We start from the raw sequence: 20,452 nt of genomic DNA on the forward strand, positions 1-20,452 counted from the left end.
TTTCCAGGGATCCCTTTCCAGGCAAAATCCTGAAAACTGATCCCCACCCCCCCACCCCCGCCCGCCAAACAACAGGCAGCTTAAGGTGAACGGTGGTTATGAGGAGATAATGGGGTATTTCTCTTAGGGATTCTCCTCTCCCCGACTGCCCCCTGCCCACAACCCTGGTAACACGGATCTGTGTCTACACCAGGGACTGTCCTGGAGACTGGGACCCAGGCTGTGAGTTCTGCCGGAATCTGGGCCAGGACTCCCCTCTGTGTTTTTAGCAGGTGGAAACCACAACTGCTGCAATGAGAAGACTAAGTGGCTTTCTGAGGACACTTGCAGACCGTCTGGAAGGCACAAACAAGCTGCTTTCATCAGACATGAAGAAGGATTTTGTTATGAACAGACTCCCACCTTACTATGTGGGAGACGGAGCAGAACTTTCAACTCCAGGTGCAGCTTGCTGTTTTCTTCTCCGTGGTTTGGGGCTAGTGTGGGATATTTGGAGGCTTTCCTAGGTGGGCACCTCTTTGAACCGATGGAAGGTTGAAGCATTTTAGAGTTAATGCGGAGCTAGATCTGTCTTGTGTGCTGTGGTTGGACAACACGTGCTGCCCTCATGCCTTAGCACCCTGCACCTCACAAGTCATTTGCAAAGACCTCGCATCCCTGCATGATGGGGAATAAGAGCTCTGTAATTTTGGGTGAGATATATATTTATTCTGTGTATAGGTATTCTGGTGTTCATCATCTTCAGGACGTTTTAAGAACTTGAACATGGAGATACTCTTGTTGGCATTAACTCAGGGATGGGTGAAATGTTGCTGTCAACAGTTGAAATGCAAGAATGGCCAGGGGTATCACTAACCTTCCCCAGGTCCCAGGTGACTTACTTTGTGACAGGTTTAGGCTGCAAATGACAACAGTGATCCTGGGATGGTGATTTCGCTGTCCTAGTAGCAAAGGCTAGCAGCACCAACTCCTATCGTTGGACAAAGTTGGGTTTATTGACTGTTCCGATGTAGAAGACCACACACACCGTTGGGAACTGTAGGGCATCTCAGTGAAAGTTTGTTGGAAAGGACTTAGAGGATCTGGGCCAAGTTAGGTGCCTTTCAGGAGGCTTTGAAGCAGGGCTTTGCTCTGGGTTGGATGCCGTCAGGAAATAGGGGCTCTGTGACTGGGCCTCTTGTATACCTTACCTGGTAGCAGGAGGAATGGAATGAAGCTGAAGATACAGCCGGTGAAGCACCAGCTGTCCCTCAGATTAGCCAGGATAGGGGGCTGTTTGGTCACATTTGCAGTTTGGATGATCTTCTTTTGCCTGAGTTCTGACATGATTAAGGAGTGGTCTTGTTTTGTCTCGATTCTTAGTCACAGAGTGGCCCTGTTCGTTAATGCTGGTCTTCTGCGGAGCTGTCTCATGAACATTGAGAACATTGAGGGACGGCTGTGAGTCCAGGCCAGGTTTCAGGCAGCTTTCCTCTTTCTCAGTAAGGTTGAGTGACAGTATTATTTTTACTAACTTTTATAAAAACCTTATTTATCACCAGTTGAGAATCACCGGAATAAACCATCTATACGGTCCCTTCTAACGTTGATTCTATTTATATTTTTATTTATCTCCGGGGGAAGTTTAGGATGTTTTTGAATGCATCTATTCAAAATAGCAAATGTTTTTTTATCAGGGCATGTTTTAATCTTTATACAGAACAGAGTTTTCTGATTATCAGTTAACAGTCTGGAATATTTTTCTTCACTTAAGACTCTTTTCCCAACCAATGACCCTTTAGGGCTAGCCTGTTTGTAGCGGGTCCTATTTCACTAGGTTATGTTCAGTTCAGAGAAGTTCTTTTTTTCCTGTGAACGCTACTAGGTGGCTTTTATCTGACATTATGCTTGACCTACACAGACTGAGTAATTTGCCCTGGTCATGCAATGAGTAATTGGTGGGGTGGTACAATTTGAACTCAGGTCTTCCCTCTAGAGGCCACATGAAGAATAAGCAGCAATAGAGGATGGAAACTGGAACTGGAGACGGGAGTGTTCTGTGCAGAAGGGCAGGGGCCTGCCTCTTGTGATAGCTACTGGGCATCCATGGTATTAAGTCTGTGTTTTTTAATCCTCACCTGAGGACATTTTTTTCATTGCTTTTAGAAAGAGAAGTGGAAGGCGGGGTGGGGAGAGAGAGAGACACTGACATCCATATCAGTTTGCTGCCTTCTTGTACACAGCCGTACCAGGGCTTGAACCTGTAGCTTTTTGGTCTGTGGGATCATGCTCCTATAGAGCCACACTGGCCAGGGATGTTTATGTCTATTTAATGTACTTACCGACTCCCATTGTTATCTTATTGTATGTCTGTCTTCACTATGAGAATGTACCTCACAAAGATATAAATTGTAATGTCACTATAAATGTCAGAGTATGCGCATACCTGCGTTGGAGAGGGCACCCCATGTTTGGATTCACTGCAGATTGTTAGTGTGTTCCTTAAATAGTTGCACCTGCAAACAAGTTGGATCCTGCTGGTTTCCGCTTCTGAAAACTGGCTTCTGTCTCTGGAATTTTCTAGGTGGGCAGTTGCCGAGGTTGGACAGCATAGTGAAGCTGCAATTTAAGGACCACGTTGTCCTCACGGTGAGGCCGGATCAGGATGGATCTGTGAGTATCCGGAGCGGAAGAGGGGTCCACTCTTCTCGGGGCCCTTCCTTCACAAGCCTAAGGTCACCAGACTAACAGATGGCCCCGCCCTTCTCCTTCGGGAATCCATCTGTTCTCACAGCTCAGTGCCGTTACTTCAGAGAATATAATGCCCAGCCCTCACTGTTCCAGATTTTCCTGCCTGTTGGGCATTTGAGGGCTCCCCCACAGAACCCTTTTTCATTTCTCTCCTGTAGTGATCAGTGTCTGGTCTCTGCCCCCCAACTAGGTTTCAGGCCATCTTGCTCGGACAGCTACAGACCCTGTTCATGCATCTTCCTGTCTCCGCCCCTCTCCCATCCTGTACACTGTGAAGATCTGTCTTTACTTATGGTTTTGTTGATGTTTCTTCTTAAAAAATCTCTATCCTGTAGGATGATACTCTACTTTCCCTATCCTGGCCCAGTAGTTCCCTAAACTGGCTGATCGTAGAATCAGCTGGAAAACTTTGTTAAAGATTATAAGTTCCTGGGCTTTATCTGGTCTGGGTTAGAGCCTCTGCCTTTATTGTTAAATCTCCCTGTACAATTCTAAGGACCCTTGGAACTGTCGCATGCCCTGTGGCTTTACCCTGTTCCTCCTAATCAGCTTTCTTGGGAGGGCACCCCACGAATGACTGGAGGGGCTGAGAGTGGCACCTAGATGTCTCTGTGACCGGACTGTCCGAGCCATCAGGGCCAGATCTGCAGGGGACTGGTTTCTAACATATACAAAACCCTCAAAAGTACGCATCTTGGTTTAAAAAAAAAGAAACCCTAGTTACTCTGATAACCAGTCAGTTTGGGGATATTCTGTATCAAGCCAAAGTGTTTGACTCTTGTCTCAGAGGCGACAAGGGAAGACTAAAGGCTCTGGAGGAGAAACGGCCCTGGGTAGGATGGGGAAGGAAGGGGAGTAGAGGCCATCCGGGAGGCTCCTGTAGTTGGAGACCGCATAGCTGGTGTGTCTCGAGAGGTACCGTATTTTGCCATTGTATAAAGCACACTTTTTTGCCCAAATTTTGAGGGAAAATAAAGGACATGCATTATACATGGGTATAATGTTTATATCCCCGTCTAATAACGGGCATAATAATCCGTGTATAATGTGCACAAAAGATGTGGGTGCACATTATATACAACAAAATAGAGTAATATTCCCTCCATGGGGTGCATACGTTTTCAATTTATATGTATCTAGGAATGTCCAATTTTGATGCAAAAAAGTGGAGGTGTGATGAAGACACTGAATGTTTCGTTAAGTTGCTATATAAATATTGTTGCTTTTTCATTGAATCAAGTTCTTAAAGATGCTCCAGCAGGTGTACTGTTTTTATCCATGATTTGCTACACACACAGGACTATAATGAAATAATATACACACACATATCACAACTTTTTGCCAAAAGGATTCCTTACAGTATTTAGTAAATTTCGCTTAAGTGCCAAAGCTTTAAAATTTTTCCTGGTATTGATCTATGTTATTGGAAAACCTTCCTAGTCATGAAGCCCTTGACATTCTATTGATGATTTAATTTTTTTTTTTTTTTAAAGGATGAAGCTCAAGAAAATATGGTTTACGTCTATCATTCCTTAAAGAATAGGAGAGAGATGCACATGATGGGAAGTGAGGAAACAGAGGTTTGTTCCAACCTAAAGCAAGTGTTTTTCCCTGTGATTTGGTGGTGCTTGGGAAGCCTCTGCATGGGGATGATGGAGTCAGACAGTTCTGTGAGATACACACACACAGACCAGCTTTAAAAGATACCAGCTGGATCATGTAGCCTTGTTGGAAAGGCATAGGATGCCTTTCATGAAGTCTGTGTTTTCATATGAATTGGCAAATTCTGTAAGTTGTCTAATTATAATTTTTGTAGATGACAGCCTCACCTATCTGGAGCAAGTATCATATTTGTGAAGGATATCAAAAATATTGATGTACTAAGAATTTTGGGAATTTATAAGAAAATGACACTTAAGAGACATAAGTTGTATTTTATCTGACCAGCTTATCCTTTTTCAGTCTCATGGACTTCGCTTTCCCTTGTCTCATGTGGCTGCATTGAAGCAACTTTGGAACAATTCGCCTGTTTCTGTCAAGGACCTGAAACTTCCTACAGATGAGGAGAAGGAAAGCCTGGCACTAGCCCTCTGGACAGAATGTTTAATCCAGGTAGTCTAGTGCCTTCACTGAATCAAGTGTCTCGTGTTTTGTATCTACACAGTCAAAGAAAACCTGAGATTTCTGTGCTAGGGAGCTCCTGATGGTCTGAGTCAACAGACTCGGCTGGAGGAGTGGTTATATACAATTTTACCTATGTCTGTCTCTAATAATGCGAGACCCACATGTAACTGGTGGTCATCTGGCCATATGTTCTCATAGAGGCACGTGGAAGAATGGCGAGATTACTAGGTGTCTAGAAAGTGACAAAACCATACTTTTGACAAGTTTATTTAATCCAGTGTGGTAGAAAAGGCACAACTACAATAAATGTATCAATCACTTAAATGTAACAATTGTTACCTGTCTTTGTTCTTTGGAAGTAACTTCTTTGAAGAGCCTCATTGGCTCTAGAAAAATTTTAAACAATTAACATGAAGGAAAAAATTTTAACTTGGTTTTTTACAATGACAGTATACATACCTTATTGTATACACAAGCACCCCCTTTCAAATAAAGTTACCCTTGTAAGTTCCATTAAGGAATACTGCCGCACTAATGAGAGGCACTCGTATCTGTGGGCGTAAGGGCGTACAGATGCTGCTTTGAAAGATGACAAAAGAGCCTGAGATTAAAGGGAAAAACCCCCTCAATATTTACATGGAAAGACCAAGTCTCTATAAAAAAATACTCAAAATAGTGGGTCTTTGAGTTTAAACAATTCACTCTTATTTTACATTCTAAAGTGCATATAGGTTGATATTTTTAAAAATACCGTTGGAGAACTTAATCTTTCTATATAAAAATTGAACAGAACTTTTTCTGTTTTCTGGCAAAAGTTGGGCATGGAGGAAGTAGTTGGAAGTAGTTGTCTTGATGTCAGTTTAAGACCAACTCTGGAGGGAAAAATGCTTGTGAATTGTTTAGTTAAAGGTGGTAATGATTACTTGAAACTAAGTCCAAGATGATGTCCTATCTGATTTTGCTTAAATAGAAGCTATTTAAAATGGGAGTGAAAAACAGTTTTCTATCATTTCTTAGAACATAAACATTTTTGTAGTAAAATGGTATAGTGAGGCCTCTAATACTTGGTTTTAATTTGAACATTAGAAACTTCCAGTTACTTGAGGCAAAGGAAAATCTGTCTCATATGTAGGTGACACAATCTTTATAAACATTTCTTGAGGGCAGATCAGGCAAAATCTAGGGTGAGGTCTCAGCACCAGGATAGGTAAACATTGGTTAGAGTCCTGTGGCCCAGAAGGCTGTCTTTGTTAATACTTGGAGCTCAAGGATGGTCACAGGTTATTTGTGCTTCTTTAGTTGAAGGACTGAGCAAAGAACGGCTGCAAAAAAATACTGCAGTATTTAAGCCTTTTTCCTAATAAAGCTGAGGCCCCTCTCTGGGGTCAGTTACAAGTCTGAATACTTATGATGCTTCAATTATAAAAGCCTCAATAGAAAACCTTTAAGGTTTAGCTAATATAGCAGCTTAACAGGAAGGTTTATTAAATATGTCTTCAAATAGTGCTAAACATTACTCTTTTCACAAAAGTATGACTTGACCTATAGGAATAGATTTCGCTGCGCCTTGCACTCATACACGCATCTGCTGGGATATTAGTAACTCCTGCAGGGACGACAGCCCCACCAGTGTCCTCATTAGTGGCTGTCAGGACTAGGGGTCGTATTTGGTGGCTAGGAGAGAAAACATCCTTCAGGAAGCCTGCTCACCCAAACTGGAGATCAAGTAGGACTAGAACCTTTCCCAGAAATCATGGCATATTCTTCATAGGACCATTGAATAATTGGCAAGAGCATTCTGAGCTTTCCCCTTGGTAAACGGCAATAGTCTATCAGGGAGCTTCATCAAAGTTCATCCTCAGAGATCCAGGAGCGCCAGGACAAGCAGCTTCCTTAATGAGGGAGGTGCGGTGCCTTCTTCCCTTGCTCATTCTAGGGATGCTGCTAATTCTCTCACAGTATTTCAATGTCCCATTTCTGTGTTTCTTCTCCCTCCAGGGGCTGATTTACAATTACATGAGTCTTGTCATAATAATTTCCTCCTAAAGTAGAAATTGTAAAAGAAAAGATTATTTGTTCACAAAGGTGCTTAAGAGTTTCCACAGGCTTTGTTCAGCCTGTTGTTTGGGGAGATTAAAATGTCATTTACAAAGTGGTCTGAAATAGGAAACTGAATTTAAACAGGCTTAGCTATTATTCACCTCAAATGGGACCTTACTATGACTCAAATGGAAAAACAAAGAGGTAAAATAGGCGGCTGCATAAGCAGCGTGCTCCAGCCGCGTGAGTCTGCCAACAGAGCGCTCCTAGAGCTCTGGCCAGTGGTCAGGTTCTAAGTTTTTGCTTCTACACCAACAGTGGCTGTGGCTAACCCAATTAAAGCAACAGCTCTGAATAATACTGGGCCCGGCCTTGCTGAATTAAAAAACAAGGTTAAATACCTACCATAAGTTTTAACTGAGGGCTTTGAAGGACTATAGCAATTCATGGCAAAAGGTTAATGTTCCTTTCTAAGAAACATGGTATATTATGGTTTGATGTCCAAATTTAAAATTCGTTGCAAAGATCATAGAATGAGCAAATAATTTTACAATGATACTAATGAACAAAAACCTCCTTAGACTTTGTCTTTAGCCTTTTTCTGCTTGATCCACATAGCTAAATGTTTTGTTAAAACAGTGTATCTTAGCTTTTTTCACACATAAAGTGATGTAATGTTTTTCCTACACATAAGGATTTCTTTTACCCAGGAGGAGGAGGAGGAGGTTTGGAACTTAAAATGGTATCTGGAAACACAACACCCTGGGTTTCATCGCAGGCCCACCTTTAACATCAAGGACAAGTTGGTCGCTGAGATAGGAGCTGATGGTTCCGTTTCTGTTTAGTCTCCACTTCTGCCTGAATTGCCCGTGTTCGGTCCATAGGGCTACTTTAGCTCCGGGCGTGTCTCGGCCACCAATCACATCGAGACAAGTATCAGTGGCCTAAAAGGGTTTAGAAGGACATTGGCAGTACTGTGTTTGCTAAAAAAAAGTTGAATTGGGCCCCCTTCCTTTTCCCTTTTTTTATAAATTATAAGAGTTTAGAAAGTTACAGAGGTAGAAGTGAGCCAGCTGGGCTGCACAGGCTCAGGAAACGGGTTACACAGACAAAAGAAGGGCCCCTGGAGCTTAGGAGAGAGAAAGGTAAAGGTGACAGGTGACACGCCTTGGGAGTCTGGGGGGGGTGAGGGCTGGGGGAAGAGGCGGGGGAAGGGACCGGTATGGGCCCCCAGGAGAGCGCATCCTGTGAACAAGTCATAGACGTTAAATGACTGTCTTTATCTAAAAAGACTACTCTACAGCATAATCTTAGTAAGCTTTATAAAAAGTTGTCTTTGTGGCTGAGGGGAGGAAATAGTGCAGAAATAAACCTGAAATAGAGGTACTTGTTTTTAAAAGGACGCCGGCCTCTGACAACAGATGTTCAATAAAGGTTTGTTGAGTTGGAATTAAATGTTAAGTCCCTGTTAGCTTAAATGTATTAGGTTGAGCTTAGTTTTCTTAATGCTTTTCATTTTTGTTGAAGCATGAGAAAAAATGAGTTAAGCCACCGGTGAAACAATAAAACACACTCGTAATGTTTTAAAATTTTAATTCTATTCCCCATAGCATCAAACATAATGGAGGAATCACAGAAAAACAGAAACCTAAATTTTATTTTCTAGGCTTTCTGCAATACAGCTTTCATCATCTATAATTACTTTTTTGTACATTTTGAAAATGAGAAAGTTTCACCATGTTTGGAATCCCAAAGGCGGCAGATTGTCCGATCTGGATCCCCAGCGGCTTTTATCATTGGTCTTAAAAAAATCACTTAGGCATATTCATAGTATGTGATCACCTTAGTTTTTGCTTTAAAAGAGAAACTGAATTTTCTAGATCAAAAAATTTCTAAGTCCAGATCACTTACATGCTTTAGCAATATAAATACCAATATTTATATAATCATGGAACAAACTGTTTCTAGGAAGTTACATTATTTTAGATGCCGTTTGATTTGTCAAGATTCTGGTTTCCAAAAGAAAGGGCCCCAAACCAAAAAGCAGGGAATGGCAGTGGGGGGCTGGTTACCTTGGATTTGAAGAGCCCTCGGCAGTAGTGCCAGATCTGGGTGTTCTTTCCGCTGTGGGGAGAAACGCACACAGATGTTGCCCTTGTGTCGGCTGCACTTCCAGTGACTGTCAGATACTCATTCTGGGCTCGGTTCCGTATTCTGATATACACTGCAGGCTATGATGGGGAGAAACAGACGCATTTAGAAAATCCTGTTAAATCTGGAAATCAGTCCTTCCAAAGAGGAAAAGCTTGGAGGGACGTGAGTGGTGACGGAATTTAGCTTATTTACAGGAGTTTCACTTGGTCCCTTTAGCAAATATGTATAAATTAGTATTTTCCATTGACAAGTCCTTAGACCACTGAGCACAAAACTCAAATTGAGCAATCTCTTAACACTTTTCAGGGGAAAAAATGTCCTCTGGAAGAGTAAAGGTAATAACTTTCATTCACCGGAATTCCAGGGTGGTAAAGAATCAGGGATTTGACAAGTTAATTCAGTAACTGCTGTGCCCTGTCTGTGCCTGGGGAGGCAGGGGAGTAGGAATGATAGCCCAGTTCCGCCTACAAGGGTCTCACAGTGACTTAGCACAATAATCAGACATACCATCCTGAGCCAGGATTAAGTGCTAAATAACTGCTATGGGAGATCTTAAAAGACCCAGGGAGCTGAAGACCCTAGTATCTGTGGTAATCTCTGTTTATTACATTTATACATTCTTGCCCTTTACACATTTTCAAAGAAAGAGACTTTGCATGTTTGTTCACTACTTATTCAAAATTGGGTAACAGGATTTCATCCTCAGGACCTGGAATATACATAGAAAGTTTTAAAATAAACTATTAAATATAGGATTTGTCTGTAAGAGCTAATATAAAAAGGTTAGTATATGTCAGTACACTAAATGCTCTCTGGGCTATTGTATTATCTGTCAGAATTAATAACCAGAACAACCCTTTAAGAAAGTACATTACCTGAATTTTATAAAGTTAACATGGATGTGGAGAAACACGGTCTCTATGCACCCAAACCCTCCCTCATATAACCAGGATACTCTAAAGCCTGTGCTGACCAGCACTCCTTGCTCTTAGACACAGGGAGTTCGAGACCAATTCTGAAGGTGCTAGTCGGTAAGGTGATGAAAGGACAGCACGTGACTGAAGCTCCGCACACACTGTTCTTTCAGTCCCTTGACTTGGCATCCAGTCCTCCTGTGATAAAATATAGGACACTCCACCCCGGCCTTGGGTCCGGTGTTGGAATCTCAGAACTTTGCAAATAACAAATGGTCTGTTATTTAATAAGGGAGGACTTTCACTCTGAGAAATATAAGTTCTAGGTAAGTGCAACCGGGTATCATGGTGAGACCAACAATAACTTCTGTTTTGAAATTTATGGTGGATCAACATGGGGCCCCTTGAATTTTGGTAAATTGCTACCATGTTTAGCCTTCCTAAGGAAATAAACACTCTGAACACTTAAGCAAATGGACAAATTTTTATCTGGTCATTTAAAGCGAAAGGTTTTAATTGTTTCAAACCACAACTTCCACATTCATAATGTAACAGTAATGTATTTAAATTTCTATAATCCAGCCTGGTCTCCCACTACAATTATTAATTCACGAGGCTTCAGTATATCTTTAAAAAAAAATTCATTCACCCATTTACTCACTCATTCCTCACCCAAGGACATTTTTTTACTGCTTCCAGAGAGAAAGGAAGGGAGAGAGAAACATCAAGGTGAGAGGGAAGTATTAACTGGTTGCCTTCTGTACACGCGGATGGGGGACCTTACACATCCGAACCAGGGATAGAACCCACAACCTAGGCAGGTCCCCTAACTGGGATTTGAATTCATAAACTTTCAGTTTATGGGATGACGCTCCAGCCAAGCCACACCGGCCAGGGCAGGCTTCAGTATATCTTTATTACAGTTTCTTTACCTCGTACATGTAAGGCAACATGCATGACCTTCACAGAGGTCAGAGTTCCACTTGTGTTAGGAACAAACAACAGTTTTAATCATTAACTCAAGCAAGGCACTAATTAACTCTTATTACACACTTGTAGTCTGACTCCTCTGTAATTATACTTTAAAACACTGATATGCATTATAATTGCCTTAGTGACTTCCCAATTCCCAACCTCAAAGAGAATCACACTTTAATTATTCCTAAATTTCTAGACAAGAATATGAACTAAGCAGTACCAACAGCCTTACTAAAGACGATATGACCTATAATACTATTTTTGAAACCAAGAATTTCTTTGCTGGCTTTCAAAGCTGTGGCCTAAATGAAAACAGTTAAACAGTTAAAATACTATTTTGAAATATTTAACCAGAATAGGAATCAGGTAATTCCTAAAGCACATTGCAAGAAGAATAACGTGTAAAATGTAGTATAAAACATCTATGTAAAATTAGAGGCTATTCTATCTTTTTAAAAAAATCCTAAGGAGCATATTTTCATTGGTTTTTAGAGAGAGAGGGAGGAAGTGAAAAAGACAGGCGCGCTGTCAGAGAGAAACACCAACTGGTTGCCTTTCGAGGTTCCCCACCTGGGGACTGACAGGGGATCGGGGACAGGGAATTGAACCCATGACCTTCTGGTGTACAGGATGATGCTTCAGCCAACTGAGCCACACCAGCCATGGCTGTTTTGGCTATCTTTTGTACTCAGGACCCTGAACAATGGGCAGGGACATCTTCACTAGCAAGGAACCACCTTTTAAAAGTGAGGGAAATATTCTCGTTTCCTACAACATAAGGTTAAACATTTTTGTATGGTTGTAAAACCTACGTGGAACTCCCACTTCTGTCTTGCTTTTTCCCCATGGCTTTTCAATGGGATTACCCATCATCCCCTGTGCCAGGAGTGAGGAATAAGCAAGCTGTGAAGGTCATGAGATCCTGTACACATGCTCTTTGCCAGGAAAGGCCACTGATGTCTAATATCTCTCAGAAGAGCATCTGATTCTCTCCAGGGAAACTGTAAATAATACTTGCAAAATAAATGTGTTCTTCTCATAGTATGAGCCAGATGTTGTGCAAATTCTTTGCATATATTATTTAATCCCCACAATGATAGTGAGAGGTAAGCAATGTAGTCACTGCCACCAGTGAAGAATGTGAGGTGCGAAGAAATGAGGTGACATAACCCACTCAAAGCCACACACTTACAAGTGGCAGAGCTGGGATTTGAACCCATAGAACCAGAGTGATGGGAATGAACGTGTGTGTCTGTGAGGGGGGCGAGGGAGAGAGAGGGAGGGAGGGGCAGCAAGCCCAATTAGGTTAATTTTTTATTGGCTACCATTAATTTAACACTTAATGTGTCAGATTTGAACATGGGAGCCTCAGCATTTTTATCAATTATGGAACACTGAGCTCAGTGCCTGGAATATATGCAGCACTCTGTAAATACTGATCTTATTTTGGGGGAAAATGGAGTGCGATTGCCTAAGAACAGTCTATAGAGGACAATCAGACAATCAGTTTGGGTTCAAATCCTGGTTCTGACACTTGGAATGACTTTTGCCAACTTGCTTTACCTCTCAAGCCCTATTTTTTCATCTAGGAAAGGGGAATAACAACTCCTGCCTTAAAAAAAACTGTTGTTGGAATCAAGTAAGAAAGGGTTTTCTAAAGGGGTTAGAGAAAAGTACAAAGGGCATATCCGCTGACCATCGGACCCCTGACAGCCTAGTTTGGGCTTCCCACCCGCCCGGAAACCTCCTGCCTCTCCCACGCACGCTCATGCTTCCTTTCTCTGAACCAGGCGCCGCCTGTGGCTTTCTGATGATCACACACTGCTTTGCATTTTTTACTGTTTTGAGTTGGATGTTTTACAGCCCCCAAATCATCTCTATCCTTAAACCTCCGTAATTCTTTGCATAATGTCAAACATTCATTCATCATTTTTACTCTCTTTCCTTCATTAAATAAATAGCCCTTGAGCTCCTACAATGTGCCAGGCACTGGGGTAGATGATTAAGCAAAATATGCCCAGCCCCTGCCTTCACGAGGCCTGCAGCGGAGTGAGAGAGTGCCCAATCTGACCATGCCTCTGGTTACAAACCACATGCAGGGGCTGGCAGACAAAGAACCAGGTCTTCCAGGATCCGATTTAGGTTGGGAGAGGGGGTGAAGCAGGCATCCTTGAGGACCTGACCCTCAAAATGGATTTACAGAGAGGAGTAAGCAGCAGCCAGGCAAAGAATGAGGGAGGGCCCGTCTAGACAGAGGGCAGAGCCCGTGCTGGGAGCTGAGTGGACAGCACTCTGTGTATCGGTGCATGTGAGGCACCTCAGGAGTGAGAAGAGCCGTGAGACGAGACTGAGCAGCTCACACGGCCCACGCAGTAGTTGTGCAATAAATACGATTTTAATGAAACTGCCAGGATCCATCCTGAGTATTACATAAATGGGGGGGAAATCCAAGTATTTAGAAAGTGAAACTAGTGCAGTCTCACAGTTCATCCTTGTTTCTACTGCTTGCTGCAGAGCTTCAAATACCTTAATGTTCTATGAAGTGAACACGGTCACTAAGACTTTGTATGAAGAGCTAAAATCCAACACTGACCTTAGATACAATTTTAGGAACTGGTTAAAATCTACAGCATTTCCCATTCTAATCCACTCCCCTTGCTACATAAATGGCAACCTAAATGAAATGGTCAGTATTTCAGATGCTGTGGTTTGTGATATTTCTTCTAGAAAATCAAGCTATTTTGGATGGTATGGTTCTTCTCTCCTTACCTGCTTCATAGGACGGAGGGAACCAATTGTTTTCCATCCACTAAATGCTGTCCAATTTGGGATCTCATTAGGCTCGAGCAGGATTTGTCTTCCCAAGAAATTGGATCCTTCATAAGCTACCCACCTATATGAGAGCAGGAAAGAAAAAAGGGAGGTACTTCAAAACGAAAGGCAATCCCCATATTATACCATGGAGGGTTCATTTTTTAACATCTACCTTTGTACATATTTTTAAGAAGAGAGTATGTAATAGTATTTTTTTTTTAACAGGAAAAGCTGGGATGACTAGGAGAAAGCCCGTTGGACTGGGGCTCAGAGATTTGGATTCCAGTTAGGATTCTGGTGTCTTTACTTCCAAACTAAGGTTCCCTCTAGCTCTAAAATTCTGTGTACCTTTGATAATACCAAGTCATTTTTCATAACATTTTCATTTTCAAAGGTAGACCCCTCACTGTCCCCCAGCTCGAAACCGGTTTACTGTCCCACTCATCTCAGCGTAGGCTCGTCGCATCATCACATGTCCTTCGGGGCTCCGCCGCTCCGCCGCGGCCGCTGAGGGTGACTCAGACTCATCCCCAGAAATCCCGTCTTTCCCTCACTCCAAGGCCTGGCTGCTTTGCACATCCTTCTCAGTGCTCAGACCAAGTCAAGGTGTGTACATGAGCCCAGGGCTTCTGGTGAGTGTCTGGGGTCTCAGGACATTTAATGGAACACAGTCATGCCCATTCTTTTAAGGACTAACATCAGCTGCTTTCCCACAACAATGCCAAGTTGAATATCTGTGGCAGAAATGACCCACAACCCGAAAAGACCATCTGGGCCTTTGCAGGAGAAGTTTGCCAACCCCTGCTTTGGGTGGTTATCAAGCTAGACAGCTAAGGAGAGTAAGCAGTGATGGCCAAGGGGATCTGAAATTCTTAACAGGACGCAAGGCCACCTCAGAGAGCACTGTGGTTGGCGCCATTATGGGTAGATGAGCAGCCTGGCCACACAGAGGCTCGTCCACGGCGCCAGCTGCAGATTCTTCAGATAAGCAGGGAAGTTTCAGTTACAAAATCTAGGCAAGATTTTAATAAACTACCTTATTACACAGTCATCTAAATGAACTGCACAGTTGAAAGCTGTGAGGGATGGTGTGCTAGGCATGGCCCTCATTGTCATCACAGATCAGAGAGACAGAACAACAAGGCGATTAAACAAAACTAAACACGACTTGCCCCTGAGGGCAGCTGGCTGGCTCTGCGTCCGGCAGGATTCTGTGAGCCCGCGCGGCCTGGGAAGCCCTTCAGACAGCCTTCAGGATTCCTTACTCTCTGCAGCAAATCTCTTATAGAGAAGCCAGACAGTGAGAGTAGGTGGATGATCAAAGAAAATAAGAACGTCAACGTAAAATGGCACCAGTTTTCTACAAAAGAGTGAAATGAGATCGTGTGAAGTTTTCAGAGATGAGTCAATATCAGTTTTAGGAATGTAAAGAAACAAAAATGCTGGAAATGTATAAAAATCCAGGGATATGGACTTCAGTTCAAACAAAGTGTTAAATAATATACTGGACTATAATATGGGGATTATTATACTTAGTAAATTAATTTATGTTTAATAAACACCAAACCATGTGAAGAAAAACATTTAAAATGCTATTATATGTGAATACAAAAGCCATTTATTATAACAGTTGACTTAATTTTCAAATCAATTTATATTCTTGGCTTTCTCTTTCATTGTCCCCAGATATTTAAACATGCAGAGCTGATTACACAATTTATAAGTCATAAAAAATAAAAAAAGAGTCCTCTTTACATTAATCATGGAGGCTGTGTATGTTTTTTAGTTGACTTTTGATTCCAAAACACCAGCAGCACAGGATGAGGGGCGGGCTGAGAAACCAACCTTCAGAATGACCTGAGAGGCAGATTTTCCAGGAAGCAAATTGAGCTTCTGCTTTATGGCCTTTCATTTGCAAGGTCTCTTACCATTTTGTTCTAAATAAATATGCAAAGTTCATACCTAATTTATGTATCCTTAATTTTCTCCTTTTCCTTAAAGTAGCCTCCCCAGACTGTAAAAGTGCAAGCCCCGGCCTCCAGCCCCCAACCCCCGGAGTACCACCCAGCACAGCCTGAATGGAAGCAAGGCCACTGGGCAGGCTTAGCCAAACCAGAGGACACTCCGCCTGGGAAGAAGTACCCCTGAGCAAACAGCTCTCTAACAAACAAGATGTCAAATCAAAACATGGTGAAACACTACTGGTCTTACAAATAGTCACTATCTATTTGTAGCCAATGGTCTCAACCGAAGTTGCGGATTTAATTAGGTTTTTTCAGAAAGGGAAGTGGACGCAGGCAGTTTTGGTCATCTGACGGACCTGCCGGCGACATGTGCCTGTACACAAGGCAGCCCTTCTGTCCCAAAGGGCTCTTTCCCCAGGAGACAGGGCTCACAGCCTGTCCTTACTTACACAGAACCTACTATAATTATGCTGACAGAGAAAAGGAGTAAGAGCCCCATCAGATCAAGATCCCACAGCAGTGAGGGAATAAAAAGCGACTTTGCGACCCTGTCCTAAAGCCGTGGCTGGAGCAGGCCAAGCCCTTCTTCTGTACTTACAGTCCACTCTTTATCCACACGGACTGCGTGTAGAAGTGCAGGTCCTTGTTCAGAACAGAGTTCACAGCCTCTTCTAGATGTAGCTCTCTTCCCTCACAATGTTCCAGAGCAAAAAGGCTGATGGAGGGTTCTTCAAAAACCTAGCAGCACAGAAAGGGGAAAGCATCACCACACGGGGCGGCCACGCCCAAGGGACACCCAGTCGGGACGCAGGGCACCCGGGATCCGCTGGGTTCTCAAATGCATGTAGTTTCCTGCTCTACCTCTAAAGATGTTTTAGTCAAAGCTGCACCGGTGAGAGTGGATTCTATTAACTTCTATTCAGTCTTTTAAAATAAGTTTTGGAAAACAATCTCATTTTCATAATAAAAATGGACACCTGCTTCCAGTCACATGTTAAGGGCTACTAATGCTTTCAGCTGGTAACAGAACCAACATGGCAGAGAATGGCACCCTCCTTTCCCAGCAGGTCACTGAGAATGCAGACTTCATGGCTCTAGGCTCTTAAAAACATGCCTAGGAGCGGGAGGAAGGCATTTTTAATTTAACTACAAGTCTGAATGCACTGGGATACGGGGTGATTTCTGCATTGCAAGTACTCCCCAAACCCTCATGTTAGACCAAGAACAGAATCAATACCGCCTTTTCATTCCTTTGCATATGCAAGACACCATGCTAGGATTCTTTTGGGGGATGAAAAATCGGAGTAATTGTAATCTATTTTGTGGACAATATTTTAAAGTCTCTTGTGAGCTAAAAATGTTTTTATTTTTTGTGGCATTATGTTCAGTATTTATTAAGGCAAACTTAAAACACTTCTGTTTTTCAAATTTTTGAAACCTTAGGATGTCATGGCAAAGATATGGAGAAAAGCGAATCCTTGCACACTATTGGTGGGATTATAAATTAGTGTAGCCACTAATGGAAAAGTCCGGAGAGCCCTCAAAATATTAAAAATAGACCTGCCATACAATTCAGTAATTCCATGTATGAGTATTTGATGAAAACAAAAACACTAATTGGAAAAGATATATGTACGCTTATGTTCACTGTGTTACTAGTAACAGCCAACATACAGATGCCATCTAGATATTCCTCATTACAAGAGTGGATAAAGATGATGTGATACATGTCACACACACACACACAAACAGGAATATTTTTCATCAGTAAAAAGCAATGAAATCTTGCCATTTTGTGACAAGGTGGAGGGACCTAGAGGATAGTATGCCAAGTGAAATATACCAGACAGAGAAAGACAAATATTGTATGATCCATTTATGTGGATTAAAATAAAAAGAAAAGAAAAAGGAGAAACAGAGATAGAACAAGCTACTGGTTGCCAAAGGGGAGGGAACATGGGGGTGGGACTAAAAAACAGGAAATTAAGTAAAAAATAATAAAAAGTAAGCTAACAGGCCTGCTCCACATGTGGGCAACTGAAAAACTGGCAGGACGCCACTGAGAAACACTAATGGGTTTATGCTGGCTTTGGTGGCCCTTTTCTGTATTTCTTGTAGAAACAGGAAAACCTTCGAGTGGGCAAGGGGCCATCCCCAGCCTAGGAATTTCCTAGTCAGAGACAGGACCCTTTCTGCCCTTGGGAAAAAAAATATTTGATGAAGAGAAATAAAGGAAATTGACCTGTGGTGATAAGGAAAAATACAAACAAACAAACAAACAAACAAGAAATCAAAGCAAGGCACCATTCTATGTTTAAGGCATTACTAACTAGTGGCTAAATCAGGAGAGCTGCACAGGTGCTGTAACATACCCAGGGCGGGAAAGGATATGCCCTGGGAGAGTGCTCAGTGGAGCACTAGACTGTTTTGAGCAGAAAGGAGCAGGATTCAAGGAAGTTTCATGGATGCGGTAGTGTGTGAGGTCAGTCTCTAGTGGATGCAGTGGATCTGGACAGGCCTGGACAGAGTAGCAGGATGGTGCCTCTGTACAAAGGAAGGGAGACAGAAATTGCCTGGGTGTGTTAGGGGTGCAGCAAGGCGACCCATTTAGCTAGACTAGAGAGTCCAACAGGAAACAGGGTCACATGCTCCCACTGTTTGCTGCTGTCTACTGAGCTGCCTGCTTCTCTTCCAATACTGACAGGGCAGAAACAGGTCACTGTGGCGGGGGGTCCTCGAAGGCTTTAGGATGAGGGACTGGGACTGGGCTGAAGTGTCTGTAACTTGTGCATGAGAAGCAGAGCACTAGCCACAGGCACTGTGGATGGTCAGTGAACAGTCAGTAGCGAGAACTGACTCTCACAGCTGAACTGTAGATATACTTGTGTAAGAGCAAAATAAATTATGAAATCGTTCTTTCTTACAAAGTGTTAGGAATAACAAAGGATGGGGAATGAGTTAAATGTCCATCAAGAGGGGACTGGTTGAATAAATTATGGTACATTCATAGAGGTATTCTATACAGCTGTAAAAAAAGAGATCATATGAAAGATCTATACGTATAAGATATATTCTCCAGAAGCAACTACTAAGTGAAGAATAGTGTAGAATAGCATACTTCCTAGGCTACCATGATAAAAAGAAGGGAAAACTTATACATGCGCGTATACACACACACCCATATACTTGTATATACATTAAAGATTTTCTTAAAAAAAATATAGAACTAATCATGACTGCCCTTCAGTAGAATATGCTTTGAGAGGATAAAGGGCACAAGTAGGAGCCAACATTTTTTTTTTTTTTTGTTTTTGAGTGAGGGGAAAAGAGAAGGAGAGGGAGAAAAACATCAACATGAGAGAAACATGGGTCAACTGCCTCTCATATGTGACCTGATCAGGGACAGAACCTGCAACCTAGGTATGTGCCCTGACAGGCAATTGCACCCGCAACCTTTAATTTGCGGGATGCTCCAACCCACTGACCCACACGGGTCAGGGCAGGAGCCAAGCTTTTTACTACATGCCTTTTGATACTTTTTGATTTTTGAACCATAGGAATATATCATTCACTCAATTTAAATGGGTAATTATTATGCATATGTTTGCATATATGTGTGCATTTGTGTGTACTTTTTAAAAATGGCCTTCAGGAACTATATCTGGCAACAATATGAGTGAAGAAAAGAGAGAATGGAAGTAAAAGTACCAGCACCTGGAAGAACACAACAGGCCCAAGACAGAACCAGACCTACCACGGGGGCAGGTGTGGACAGTTAGAATTGGTGAGTAAAACCATCACAGTGACAAAAGAGACATGGCAAACAGATGGAATGAGTGAGGAAAAAAGTGTGGGGAGTGTGAAGGTGTGGCGGGGGGCGGGGTACGGTGACTTCTCAAAGAGGGAACTTGGAGGGGAAACATGCTGAGGAGCTAAGGACTTACACCTCAAAGTGGATGTTTTAATGTGGAGAGAGAGGTGGGATAATCTTTTTTCTTTTTTTAAGACTTACTTATTTTTACAGAGAGAGAGAGAGAGGGAGAGAAACATCAAAGTGAGAGAGAAACATCGATTGGTTGTCTTTCAACCGGGAACCTGGTCCACAACCCAGGCATGTGCTCTGACTGGGAATTGAACCTGCGGTCTTTCGGTTTGTGGGACAAAACCCAGCCAACTGGGCCACACCAGTCAGGGCAAGATGGAGTAATCTTAACAGAGATGTTCAACAAACATTGGACTTTTCATCCGGAGTTCAGGGAAAAACCAAGCACAGAGACGACAAGTCTGGGAACTCCCAGAATGCGAGTCATAACTGGAGCCAGTTACAGGTGAGAAATGGAGATGGAAGGAGGACAGAACTGTGCTGAGGTACAAAGATGGAAGCAGCTGACTGAGCAAATGACGGAGGAGAGGAGAGCCAAAAGAGAAGACATCATGGCCAGAGTGCAGACTCTGAGTATCGAATATGTTTGCCGTGTTGAGGAAAGGGTGACTGCGATGGGGCTCTCTCCGTTTGGCAGTCAGGAGGCGGCTGGTGACCTCAGACTGTTCGGCTTGTCGGAGAGGAGGAGGGGCATCTAGGCTGCAGGGGCAGAGGAGTGAGTGGTGAGACACTGCAGGTTGAGTGGATCTAGTTGAAATAGTTTGAGGAGAAGGAGAGGGATGAGCTAGTGGCCTCCGGGCATGCTTGTGAGCACGATGGAAGGGGGTAGTGGAATAGGAAGAAGCTGAATA

The 20,452-nt window shown here is 42.7% G+C and overlaps 2 protein-coding genes across 6 annotated transcripts in view; one reads left to right on the forward strand and one right to left on the reverse strand.

The window, feature by feature from the left end:
* RIOX2 (ribosomal oxygenase 2) overlaps window positions 1-5,143 on the forward strand; it is a 28,471-nt gene extending 23,328 nt beyond the window's left edge. For all 3 annotated transcript variants that reach the window (XM_054577402.1, XM_054577401.1, XM_054577403.1), the window contains 4 exons: window positions 270-441; window positions 2,564-2,652; window positions 4,224-4,310; window positions 4,693-5,143. In XM_054577402.1, the coding sequence (XP_054433377.1) occupies window positions 270-441; window positions 2,564-2,652; window positions 4,224-4,310; window positions 4,693-4,851 (507 nt within the window). In that variant the 3' untranslated portion in view covers window positions 4,852-5,143. The remainder of the gene's footprint in view (window positions 1-269; window positions 442-2,563; window positions 2,653-4,223; window positions 4,311-4,692) is intronic.
* The window catches only part of CRYBG3 (crystallin beta-gamma domain containing 3), a 113,157-nt gene continuing 97,812 nt past the window's right edge, over window positions 5,108-20,452 (reverse strand). For all 3 annotated transcript variants that reach the window (XM_054577398.1, XM_054577400.1, XM_054577399.1), the window contains 5 exons: window positions 16,317-16,456; window positions 13,710-13,833; window positions 8,967-9,125; window positions 7,679-7,838; window positions 5,108-6,896 (listed from right to left, as the gene is read on the reverse strand). In XM_054577398.1, the coding sequence (XP_054433373.1) occupies window positions 6,808-6,896; window positions 7,679-7,838; window positions 8,967-9,125; window positions 13,710-13,833; window positions 16,317-16,456 (672 nt within the window). In that variant the 3' untranslated portion in view covers window positions 5,108-6,807. The remainder of the gene's footprint in view (window positions 6,897-7,678; window positions 7,839-8,966; window positions 9,126-13,709; window positions 13,834-16,316; window positions 16,457-20,452) is intronic.

This window comes from Pteronotus mesoamericanus, unplaced genomic scaffold (genome assembly GCF_021234165.1).
Source record: "Pteronotus mesoamericanus isolate MK-2021 breed Mesoamerican mustached bat unplaced genomic scaffold, CSHL_Meso_final contig_42, whole genome shotgun sequence".
NCBI lineage: Eukaryota > Metazoa > Chordata > Mammalia > Chiroptera > Mormoopidae > Pteronotus > Pteronotus mesoamericanus.